General features: G+C 36.7%; 1 protein-coding gene across 2 annotated transcripts; it reads right to left on the reverse strand.

Moving 5' to 3' along the window:
* Window positions 1-5,225: 5,225 nt before the first annotated feature.
* Window positions 5,226-8,462, reverse strand: LOC139192615 (probable serine/threonine-protein kinase At1g01540). Of its 2 annotated transcripts, none has more exons than XM_070814904.1 (7): window positions 7,515-8,462; window positions 6,965-7,069; window positions 6,707-6,829; window positions 6,435-6,605; window positions 6,212-6,341; window positions 5,902-6,111; window positions 5,226-5,708 (listed from the first exon to the last, which is right to left on the reverse strand). In XM_070814904.1, exons 1-7 carry the CDS (start codon window positions 8,135-8,137, stop codon window positions 5,580-5,582), a joined length of 1,491 nt encoding a protein of 496 aa, XP_070671005.1. In that variant the 5' UTR covers window positions 8,138-8,462; the 3' UTR covers window positions 5,226-5,579. The 2 variants fall into 2 exon arrangements, with proteins under 2 accessions (XP_070671005.1, XP_070671006.1); XM_070814905.1 differs by having other exon boundaries at window positions 5,868-6,111; window positions 7,515-8,439.
* Between the last annotated feature and the right edge of the window lie 4,405 nt (window positions 8,463-12,867).

Here is a 12,867-nt window from a genome sequence, read left to right on the forward strand (position 1 = left end):
TGAGTTGGTCCGCAAACTGGACCTTAGAATTTCTCCAAACCTGCAAAGTCCAGTAATTCATTAATAAATTTAGGAAAATGCATTTCACATTCTCATTTTTACCTCTCACACACCCTTGTTAATCTTTGGCATTGATTTTCTTCAACTTATTCGATTCAACGGCCGAAAACGGATAGAAATGTATAAAAAGTAAAAATAGATGTGTGAATAACACTAACCTAAATTTATTCCCAGTTGCCTAGAAGTGTGGCAAGCGGATGGTTTAGCTAGTACCTACACATCTCCCTTTGAAAATTGAAGTCCAAATCATATTTTTCTTCCCAAAGTTAGTAGTTTTTTCCATCAAAAACAAAAATAAAAGAATAAATAGTGACCTTGAAGTTATATCATTGTCCTTTTATCTTAAGATATTTTTGGAAGTGGAGGGAACCAAGAATTAAACTTTCATGGTAATAAAACTGCAGCAAGTACAGAAGATCCCTTCCATTCAGGAGGATGGGGATGAACGGAGGCCATGCAGCCGTCTTTAACACGAAGTAGGATTCTTTTTTCTCTTTTTTTCTCTTATCTTCTCTCTCATTCTATTTGAACGATTACGGTTAAACTATGTTAATATTTTATATTAATTTTTTATAGAAAGAGAAAGACAAAATAGAGAATATGAGAGGAATGGATGGAAGGGGATGAAAAGAGGAGGGGAGAGAATCCTAATCCCTTCAACACCTTCTACATTTGGAGCGAGAGATTTTTCAGTGTGACCGTCACACGAGGTGGTACACCACGTGTTCTTATATAAATGGTAGGTTATGTGTGTTAAGAGGTCAATAACTTAAAAATTAAAAAATTTCACTACTTACATAAAAACACGTAATGTATCATCCATATTCCCATCACAACTAAAAATTTCTCATTTGGAGGAATGAAGTTTCCTAAGCCCAATGGTCACACCACCTTACGATATTAGTTAACAGTTGACTAGCACGTGTATTTACTTGTTAATACAATAATTATGATTATCAAATAAGGAAAACTAATGAAAATGGCTTGAAAACTTTGAGTTTTAATGATAATGACAAAATAAAGGGTAAAGTGAATAGTAACAAGATTGACTTTTTAGTGTAAAAATGTGATTTTTCATTAAAATGAACAGTACCGTCGGATGCTTTTCATTAAAGTTCCTAAAAAATATTAATGATGTCGCCCACTTATATATTACCGTGTGAATTAAAAAGATTTTGTGACGATGGGACCGTGAAGTTGAAAGTTTTCTCACCCAAACTATCATGGGCTGCAGTGCTATTTATTTGCACACAGTCAAGCTGTCTCGGTTTACGACTACAAGTTTCCCCACTCATAACAAAAGCCACGTTACTGGAGGGGCTAGGGCCACAGTTTATGATCAAAATCCACCAACTATTTTTAGAGCGGTTTCACCGTCGGAAAGGTTTCCTGGTTATTCACTATTTAATCTACTTAATAAACATTAATTATCTTTAATAAACAGTAACTTTTTTTTGCATGTCCATCCCTATAATGAATAGCCTTGGCAATAGGTAATAAAATATTAATATTTTGTTTATTTATAAAATAATACAAAATAATTTAATTTGTAATTTCAGATAGATTTTTAATCGTTCTCGTTGCACCACGTGTCATTATCCGAAAAAACAATTATTGGTGATGGATTTCGATAAGATTTTTATCCACTGCCGTCGTACCACGTGTCGTTACCTTTTCAGAATCATTGATGATAGATTTCCGATAAGATTTTTAATCAATCACGTCACTCCACGTGTCACAATTTGTTTACAATCTTTGAGGATAGATTTCGACCAGATTTTTAACGAATGACAGCATGCCTTGTGGCATTATCTACAACCTAATCCTTTCTGAATCCTACATATAATCCACCATCCATCCTCAGAAATCTCACACCAATTTTCTAAAGATCTCTATCATTATTCATAGTTTATGCTTCCTTCTTCACCAAAATCAAAAGTTGTATCATTATTCATAATTTCTGCTTCCTTCTTACAATGTCTTTTTTTTCAAGGATAATGTGGGAAATCGATCAGTAAGAGGAATAATTGTTTAACCAATTAGAATGAATGTTCAATCTCCAGGTGACTCAAAATGAGAGGGAAGATGATGAAAAACGTAGAAGGATAGATGACGAAGCAAGAATGGGCAGAACCTCACATTCCTGTCGAGTTATCCAAGATGTGGGTCAGATCTGTAGGCTTAGCCGTTCCAGAAACCTTGATAGAAGCAGGCAACGACGAGGTATGGAACTCTTGGATGATTATTTTGTCTGTAATAGTGCATTCCCTGATACGTACTTTAGACGTCGTTTTAGAATGGAACGACATTTGTTCAACAAAATTACGATTGTTGTTTGCAATCATGATTGTTGTTTGCAATCATGATTCTTACTTTGTGCAAAAGAATGATGTTTTTGGTGCTATGGGTCTCCTTCTTGAGCAAAAAATCATTGTTGCCTTACGGATGCTTGCATATGGAGCATATGCAGACCAAGTGGATGAGATAGTGAGGATGGGGAAATCAACCATTCTTGAGTCTCGGATGATGTTTTGCGGAGCAATTGAATCTATCTACACCGTAAAGTACCTCTTGAGACCTACTGACATGGACTTGCAAATGCTTCTGAAGAAAGGCGAGATGCGAGGTTTTCTTAGGATTATTGGAAGCATCGACTGTATGCACTGGACCTGGAAAAATTGTCCAAATGCATGGCAAGGCGTTTATGGGGACAAAAAAAGAGCAAAAAGTAGGGGTGGGCACTTAGAACCGAAAACCGAAACCGAAACACGAACCAAATCGAACCGCACCAAACGGTTTGGTTTTGCGGTTTTGAAACGGTTTCGGTTTTGAAACCAAACCGCAACATAGAAAACGGTTTGGTTTCGATTTTGGCTTTTGAAAACCGCACCGAAACCGAACCGCACCGCAAATATTAATAAACATTTAATTAAATGTCCATATTATATTTCATGTTTTAATTTGTTGTTTGTTAGAATCCATACACTTAGTTTAGTACTCCACCACACTAGAATATCATCATTCATCACTTTCTTTCGTTCATTAACTTGAAGGACCTTTGTTATTTTATACCATCACACACATATATGTACAAGGGTGGACTAAATTGTTATTAAGAGTCGAATAATGATCTAATAAAGTCCACTCATTTGAAGTATGATATCACATATTCTAGTATCAAAGTTTCGCTCATGTTTAATGAATTCAAATTTATTCAACTTGTTTTATGATAAACATTGTAAGGGACACCTTTTTGTTGCACAAACATATTTTAACATCACAACTACATGCAACATGCTAATTGTTTACATAACAAATCTCTTTTTCCTATTGCTATTAGGAAATGCTTATTAATATGTTAAATTGAAAATTGTACATTTTTTCTTAAAAATCAAACCGAAACCGTTTGAAACCGCACCAAACCGAACTAAACGGTTTGGTTTCATTTCGGTTTTGGCTTCAAAACCGCACCGAACCAAACCGCAAAAAAATTTGGTTTCGGTTTCGGTTTCACTCAAAACCGCACCGAACCAAACCGTGCCCACCCCTAGCAAAAAGTATCATTTTGAAGACGGTGGCACCTTTTGATACATGGATTTGGCACGCATTTTTTTGGGTTTCGTGAGCTCAAAATGACCTCAATGTCCTTGCTCAATCCCAGTGTTCAACGATGTCCCGCAAGGAAAGGCACCATAAGTCACGTACTGGGTCAACGGATATAAGTACGACGGACCATACTACCTAGCAAACGACATTTACCCAAGGTGGTCATCGTTTGTCAAAACAGTATCACGTCCGCGAAGTGCAAAGGAAAAACACTTTGCAAGCTGTCAAGAGGGGTGCATGAAGGATGTGGAGGGTTGTTTTGGTATCCTCCAAGCTCGATGGGTGATTGTCACGAGTGCTGCCAGAATGTTTGATGGAGAGTCGCTTCGATCCATCATGATGATGTGCATCATTCTTCACAACATGATTGTAAAAGATGAGTACGATTATGATGTTGTTGATGAATATGAGCCAGACACGATGAACAATTCTAGAATATCGATTCTTTGGTTCTTTTCCCACCAATTTTCTCAAGAAAACTGGACATTGATTCTTTGGTTCTTTTCCCACCATTTTTCTTAAGAAAAATGGTATGAATAAGACTCTACATTTCTCGCAAATGCATCTCATTACCCGTAAGAGAATCATGAGTAACTTCAACCCAGCTAGTACACAATGCAACATCTTCAAAAAGCGTCCAATTCGTACCTGCATCAGTAGTCATTTTGTTGGAAAAAAAATTGGATTGAAACTTTGAGAGAAAGATAGGAATGTGGTTGAAAGTAATTGAGAAAATATGAAATTGTGGTGTAAGGTAGAAGATAATGAGAAGGTATTTTTAGAAAAGTAAAATCAATTTTTTTTTAATTGAATTCCAACCCTCCATATGTGCCACGTGGCACAACGGTAACATTTCAGAATTTTAAACTGTTTTTTCTTTTTCTTTTTTAATTTATAAAGGCGAATAACGTGGACCGTTGATCTCAGATCAAACGACTGAAATTAAATAAGTTTTTAAATTTTTGTTACCGTTGGAAATCCAACGGTCCACAAATTGTTGCCGTTGAAATCCAACGGACGAGTGGAAGCCACGTGGCTTCCCAACGGTAACATTTTCAGACTGCGCCACGAGCCCCGCTTCTGAAACCCACATGCCTGACTAAAAAAAATTGCATCAGGTTGCTTTCGAGCTCTCGGGCTGACAACTCGTGCCAGGCCTCTCCCTCGGGTTAGCACACACTGGGGCAAGTCGACGGGGCTATCTGGCCTTGTTCCATCACCAATCTATCGGGCTAAACACCACGATGGAACTGCTCTTAGAATGAATTTCATTGCTAAAAAACCATTCAATTTAGGGCATTCACTTTTTTGGGCTTTTTTCTTTATCAAGTTACTTATAATGTGAACAAAATCAAATAAAAATGATTGAAAATTTATCATGTTTGCATGCACACCTAGGTTTAGTCAAGTTGGCTTGAATCAATCTCCCACACTGTAATTTAGTTGAATTTAAAGTAATTATTCTATCATTTAACAAAAAAATAATAATAATTAAACAAAAATCATATTTACCTATAAATACATGTAAACTAAATGCCACCAGATGATTCAGGAACCTATAATTTGAATTTAAACTTGATATATATAAAAAATATTTTATTCAACAATGACAGATTTGAGGAATAGTGTGACAAACAAATTACTTTACACACTCATTGCTCAAAGCTTTTCTGAAAAATGGCATTTGCCAAAACATTTGAATCAGCTGTTCTTGTGAAACTATATGGAGCAAAACACAAGCATAGAATCAGAAAACGACGTAGCGTAATACTATGTAAAAGCCGGCATGCAATTGGATAACTTTGTCACCATTTGCAAAGGCCAGCTACTGAATGAGTGCAAGAACCGTCACCCGCATCAAACAAGTTTGGTGAAATTGGCACTGCTTTTCTCCTCGATCCCTCCATCTTGTCTTATCGGACTACTGCAATGCCACTTTCGTACCCACTACTACCACCTGGTTCAGTTACCTGCTTCTCTTTTAGCCCATCCTTCACATCTTCACCATCCAAGCGCTCTGCGTCCCTTCTGGATCTACGATCCTAAAACAAGTGTTTACAACTTGAAAAGTTAGAAAATTGAATTGAAACATCTAGATGAAAGAAGTAACAGCATTAAAGGGGATATGTCATTTTACTGCATTGAATGTAAAAGTTTAACAAGTGCCAAATGAAATTGATGAGAGAAAGTGACAGAGGGACCATTATTGATTTTCACTCAGAAGGGCACACGTACATCTTTAAATGGGGACTCTTCAGCTTCTAGCATATGTACAATATGTCCCAATTTTGGCCGCTTCAGTGCATTTGGGTCCACACAACGTAAAGCTACAAGAAGAACCCGCTTCAATGCCCTGGAAGCAGGCTTCTCGGGTAACTTGGGATCCAATACTGCCTCTGCATTCCTGCCAGCAACCATCTTCTTAAGCCAATCCACTAAGTTCACCTGAAAATCTCACATTTATTAAAAAAATAAAAAATCAAAGGAAACTCAGGAAAGAAAGAAAACCGGAAGCCATTAGAAAGGTTATCTTAAGGATTCAGACCTCTTCTGGAGGCCGGCTATAATCAACTGGATTCCTCCCCGACAGTATCTCCATGATAAGAATCCCAAAACTATACACATCACTTCTCTCATTCAACATGCCGGTACTCGCATACTCGGGAGCTACATAGCTTCAAAAGGCAGAAATAGATTATTATTGATCAACGCACGAAAATGCAAGCGCATAAACACATACATATATGCACATGGAGGGTCCACCATACCCAAATGTTCCCATGACACGCGTTGTAATGTAGCTCATCTCAGAACCAATGAGCTTGGCAAGGCCAAAGTCTGACACCTTGGCATTCCAATGCTTGTCAAGTAAAATGTTGCTTGATTTTATATCACGGTGAATAACCTTGGGTTCCAGTCCTTCATGAAGGTATGTTAACCTACAAGATTAAATCAGTTATGATGAAAGCCACCGATGAAGTCAGGGAAACAAGAAAGATAAATAGCATATGTGAATTTTAAATTGATCTGCATTTTGTACCCTTTTGCGGTTTTTAGTATGATATTCATTCGGATCTCCCAGGTAAGCGGACTGCAAGGCCCTACATCCCCATGAAGCCACTGTTCTAGGTTCCCATTGTTGACATACTCATACACAAGCATCCTATCAACATAAATGCAGTTAAAAAGATAAGAGTTGATATTCTATCGCTATAGACTTGATTAACTATAATTATAAGATCAAAAGCTACAATTGAGATAATGAAGCTAGAGAGTAATGAGGCAAAAAACAGAGTACCTATGAGCCCCCTCAGCACAGAAGCCAAGCAATCTCACTAAATTCTTATGTCGAACTCGTCCGATTGCCTCCACTTCAACCTTGAACTCCCTCTCAGCTTGCCCCCTTTCAAATAACCCAATTTCTAATCAATTAATTCAATCACAAAAGCTCACTTTATCACAGTCATCAGTCAATTAGTACAACACAAATTCTAACAAAATTGACTAAACACAAACTCTTACAAAACTACATAACCAAACACAAAATAAGCCTCGCATTATATAAGAACTTAGGGCCGATTTGCGATTACTTCTCTGGAAAGAACTTTTGCTCGTACGTGTTTATGCTAGAAGTACATTTATTACAAACACATTCAAATATTTATGAAAAATCCAAGTGCTTCCCCAAAAACACTTGAAGTGCTTGAAGTGAAGTGCTTTCTAAAGACGCAAGCATGTGCTTCTCTAGAACGTTTTGACGAGCCCGAAACAATCACATAAGCAATCATAAACAGGCCCTTAATCCCCCACAAAACACTAGAAAACATAAGAATTGACTTCAAAAGCACCTGTTGTTAAGCAAGTTCTTGACAGCAACGTGAGTTTTATCCTCCAAAATACCATGGTAAACAATCCCATATCCTCCTTCCCCAATAACGTTGTCATCCACAAACCCATTTGTCGCAACCTCGAGCTCTCTGAGAGTGTACCAATGTCCCCACCCCAAGTGAGAAACTTCGGGTCCCACCATCCCCGCCTGCTCAACCCCACGCGCCTCCCCGCTTCCATGCGAAGAAGAAGACCCGATTGGGTAAGTAATCCGGTGGTCCTTCCCAATCTCAATGTGCACTTTCTGGTACCCAATTGGGTTCTCTTCCTCCGTCGGCTTCAGCAAGTGTTGCCTCTCGATTCTGGGAACTGGGTCGGGCTCCGCGTGCGAGCAAGCTTGGGTTTGTGTCCGGACATGGTCGACCCGGATCTCCTGGATCTCTTTGGAGACGATTGGGATTGTGGGTTTTGCTAAAGTTTTGTTCTTGGAACGCTTGGCGGCGAACCAGAGAGAAATGAGGACGAGGAGGAGCACGAAGGCGGCGCCGACGCAGACCCCAACAACAATCCAGAGACGGAGGCCGAAGATTGAGGTCTGCTCGGAAAGCTGGTCGCCCAGGTGCTCGGCTTTTACATCCGACATTTAGAATTCTGGTGCCTTTTTCATAAGTGCTTCTGTGAATAAGCTGTGAGAAGGGGACAGAGAGAGTGGAGGAAGGAGGAGGAATAGTTATGGCAGCTGGCGTGATGGGACTTTTTGGAATCGGCCGTGTCTGTCTACAAGTAGAGTGCGAGAGTAGAGTTGCTGCTGCTGCTTTCGAGTGAAAACGTAATTACGCGCGGGTTGGGTTTGGCAGTTGGTTAGCTTCTCAAATGCATTCGATGAGCAAAAATAGTTTTTCTTTTTTTTTTTTGGAAGAGGAAATACAAACCAAGGCCGAAGCCGAAAACAACAGATGAGCAAAAATATTTATTGCTCAAGTTAAAGCCCCAATTAAAGGGCACGTCTAGTTTCTAAATAGGGTAATTTGGAAATGCACAACTTGTGTTGATGGATAAGATTAAAATATAAGAAATGTTTTGCTACTCAAAAATGAGTAAGAACTTCTATTATAATCGGAACCATTTATATTATAAACAATCTTTATAGATCATCTCTGCAAAAAAATGAATTAAAAATAAGGTTATTAAGTCGATCAAATGTAGCAAATAAATAGACGGTTCATCTGTTCTTGTGCAATGTGATTGACTAAATTACTTTAGTTTTAATTGATTTTCTCCAAACATGATATTTATAGAGTGATTTATTATATGAACAGTTTTGATCATGAATATGACGATCTATGAATCGGAAATGAAGAGTTTTGGGTTGGAACTCCTACTCATCATTTGGGTAGCCAAATATTATTCTTAAAAGATTATTATGTTTGTGTATGTAACATATTTTTCATGTGACCGTTAAGGGTAAAAATTTATATGTTATGTTAAAGAAATTAGGGTTAGCCTACGAACTTTAAAGTAACAAAATAACTTTTGAAGAGGTTGTTAACGCTCAAATCGTGAGGCTAACAAATATCAGTATGGTCGTGTAGTCAGCCTTTAGTCAGCTTAGAATTTAAATGATAAGAATTGAACAAAGTTTAAATAGTTTGCCCTTCAAAACTGGACTACGCCCACTAAGTCACCATATATATTGATATTACAAACAACGCTCAATCTAATCTATTCTCTTTTCTCTGTGTATTTGTTTGACCCCTTCTAAGGAGTACTCGTCTTCTTTATATAGGCCCTCAATGAGCCCCAAGTTCTTGGGCTCGAGTCTTCAATTGCCTTTTCATTTAATGCACCAAATATGTAGACATGATCTACTAGTTGTCCTTCAGTTCTTTAGTTGACACGTGGTAACAAAATGATGTTAATTCAGGTCCACTTGCCTATTTTCTTTGGACAATGCGTACCAAGCACCTTGCTCGGCACAAAGTTTGGAGGGAATCCATACTCGATTGCTTAATATGTCAGCCTTTACGTCCCTTCATGGGCTTCTATTCTCTTCGATAACTGTCACGTGGCCTGGAGTTGATGTCCGAGTAAGCAGGTCCTTGTGTCCCTCAGACTTTGTGCTATAAAGTTGTCAGTACACCAAAATTACTGTCGTCGGTCGGAAAGTACTTTGAGGATGCGATCCGCTTCGTTATTGACAAGCGAACCAGGTCATCGAGCAGTCGTCTGAAGCACTTGAGATAATTCTTCATAATTCTGTTGGGCCTTGGTCTTTCTTTCTTTGGCATATGTTTCTTTGGGCCTTCTTTCATTTGGGCCCATGTCCCTTTGGGCTTCTAAGAGTCAGAAAGAACGCTGCATCAACAAAGATTTTTTAAAGGTGCGCTTGAGTGACAACTTTTAAAATAGCATTAAAGTGTCATATAGGTTAGTAAATGACACTTGTAAAAAAATTGTTTAACTCCCTTAGATATGCTCCAAGTAAGCTAATTGTCAACCTTGTTATTTTATATTTTATTATTTACTTTTATATACAAGTGATATTGAGGAAGGACTTAAATATAGGATCTTAGGTACATGAATACTCTTAAACACCTTAAGTTATAAGCCACTTGGTTGAAGGACTCAAGTACTAGAACTAGTTGTATTAGAGAATTTTCCTTCGATTCAAGTTTATTTTCTAGCAAAAATAAATAAGCCCCTTCACTCTTGGTCTCATGATCTTTCCGAAATTCGAAGAGGGTCAAAGTTCGTACTCCCTATTAATAAAGGGGTACGTAAAGAATTGGTTAAAGGGGGTTTGTTCAGAGTTGGGGAAAAAGATATACAAACGTTGATAACTTTTTTATTAGAGAAAGGAGAGGACATGAGTCATAGTCTGGTGAGTTTGAAGATAAAGCACTCTACTAATAACAAGACAAGACTTGTAAGCTTGACTATATATAGTATACTAATAACTTTATTAGGTGCAGTAGGCCGAAAGATTGAGTGTGATATCATCAATAAGGAATCAAACTTCTGTACTAGGTTAGAAAATGTGAGCGTTATAAAAGTGATTTTTATTTTTTTTAGTTTAACATATTGAATTCGTAAGTGTGATATTTATACAATAAATGACAAGTGAGAGAAAATAGAAAATCAATATGGAATGCTTAAGTTGCGGTGCCTGATTCTTATATAGACATCACACATGCCTAATCATTGTGGTATATTTAAGTCTAATAATCATACATGTTGATAAGTTAGTGGCTTCCCCTTGCAAGAAATATATATAATGAACAATTTCACAAAGATAAATTTTCAAGTGAGTTAGCAACTAAAAATACATAGGGTTCAAAGCATGACCAATGTGATGGAGCAAAATGAAGTAAAATGTCATACATTGCTCGCTAGGAGAAAACTCCCAACGAGAATGCACAGCCAACCTCTAATTTGGGAAGAAATTCTGGGAAAATTGGTTGTTAATAATTCTACAATATCAAGAACTGAAATAAAAAAACTAATTTAAAAAATAAACGAAAAATTCACACTTCAAGATTTGAATTTTAAAAAAAAAAAGTCGTTAAACTAAAATTGGAACTCATCAACTTTTTTTTTTTTAACAAACGATATTATCTACACTAAGGGGATGAGGGAGTAGGATATGCCTCACATTGAACTAGTCATATAATAATGTGGTTCAAATTCACCTTTAGAGAGAATCAAACCTAAGACCTCCCACTTACAAGTGAAGAGGAATACCACTACATCATATTACTAAGTATTTGTTTGGTACTGATGTGTTTTTATAAAAAGTGGGTATAAAAAAAACTGAGCTTAAAAATGTGTTTGGTAAACACTTAAAAACAACTTATTTTCACAGTTTTAGGTGAAAAAATAAAATAAAAACGTGAAACAGCAAAAATGAGCATATTCTCACAGCATAGCAAAAACAATTCTTTTTTTTTTTCAAAACACAATAATACCAAACCAACCCTAAGTGGCTGGAACTCGGCATTTTGATGATATTATGAGAGTCCCTAAGACTCGAATCGTTTGTAATAACTCTTTGAGCTAGTTTCCTATGTGATCCACCCCTTTATGCTAAGTTTTGTGAGAGATTTTTTTATTAATTATACTTTGTTTGACGTGATACATGGATGACAACGGTTCGGTTTGGGAATGGAAATGCGATATCCATCCCATAATCACGAATATTAACTATATCCATAACCGCAAATTAACAGTTGAGAATTGTTCCTAACCATTCCCACTAGGTAATGGATTCTTCATCGGTTAACAATTATATCCATCTTCGTCAATGAAATAAATTTACTCATTCGACACTTCAACTTACACCTTATATTTTAATAAAAACTAATTCTGTCACTAAATATCCACACCAAATTCATAAAAAACATAACAACACTTTATAGAGGTGTTCATGTAAGTTTCTTTGTGTTGTTTGCTTTGCTTTCATCCTTGTGAATCTGTGTACTACTTTGTTATTGAGTTTTGATTCAATTTTCAATTGTCTCCCTTGTCATTTGAACCTCTTTTGATTATTGATGTAGATAGCATTGTCTTTCTTTCATCGCCCGAAGTATTTGTATTGTTATTGATTCATTGCATTCTTGTGTTTATTGTATTGCAGCCTTTAAATCCAGCACTTTTGATTGTGTGTTCGTTTCAGTTTACTATGCTTACTGAGCTTTGAAGCTCAAAATTTTCCCATCCTTTCCAGATAAGTATGGATGAGAAGTTGACATGTTTTGGATGTATTTGAAGAGCTATTGAAGATTTTGGTTCATTTTGGTATACATTAGATGTTTTTGTAACTGTTTGAAAATACTTTCTACATTTAATTTAATTAGTTTTTTTTACCTTTGTTCTGGATTTTGGAACCTTTGTAGTTCACTTGAGGTTTGTTTGTAAGCAGTTACTTTTTGCTCTTTAAAATAATGTGAAGTGTCACATACTCGAGTTTAGTTTGGGTCAAGGCAGGACGTGACATTGGAATGTGGATTGGGAAGAGTGTGTGGGAGACTATAATTTTGGTGTTAGATTTATGGGAAAAATTAGTTATGTACCAGTATATAGGTTCAAATTATATAACTGGTTTGGTATTTTAAGTGGCAAAACGAAGAACAAACCGCTTCAAGCCAAAAGAACTTTTATGATTCGGTTGTTCGATTTAAATGCTTGCCCCTAATATTACATTCAATCGTCCTAAATACTCAAATTCAACGCGTTAATCGCTACTGTGGGATCTTAGTTCTGTCATGTGATGTGTAAGTTTATCTTCACGTAACATAATATTATTAGATCGTTACGTCATATAATAACGAATTCTTTTTATGCAAGTTGATCTCCATTTACAAATACTAGACTAAC

Source organism: Malus domestica, chromosome 15 (assembly GCF_042453785.1).
Source record: "Malus domestica chromosome 15, GDT2T_hap1".
NCBI classification, from domain to species: Eukaryota; Viridiplantae; Streptophyta; class Magnoliopsida; order Rosales; family Rosaceae; genus Malus; species Malus domestica.

What these genes read in the sequence shown, in the direction of transcription:
- LOC139192615 (XM_070814904.1), bottom strand. Translation starts at nt 8,137, where the DNA reads ATGTCGGATGTAAAAGCCGAGCACCTGGGCGACCAGCTTTCCGAGCAG. An exon ending in CGTGTCATGGGAACATTTGG is followed by an intron (nt 6,342 to 6,434) that starts GTATGGTGGACC and finishes TGCCTTTTGAAG; the next exon opens with CTATGTAGCTCCCGAGTATG. An exon ending in ATAGCCGGCCTCCAGAAGAG is followed by an intron (nt 6,112 to 6,211) that starts GTCTGAATCCTT and finishes TGAGATTTTCAG; the next exon opens with GTGAACTTAGTGGATTGGCT.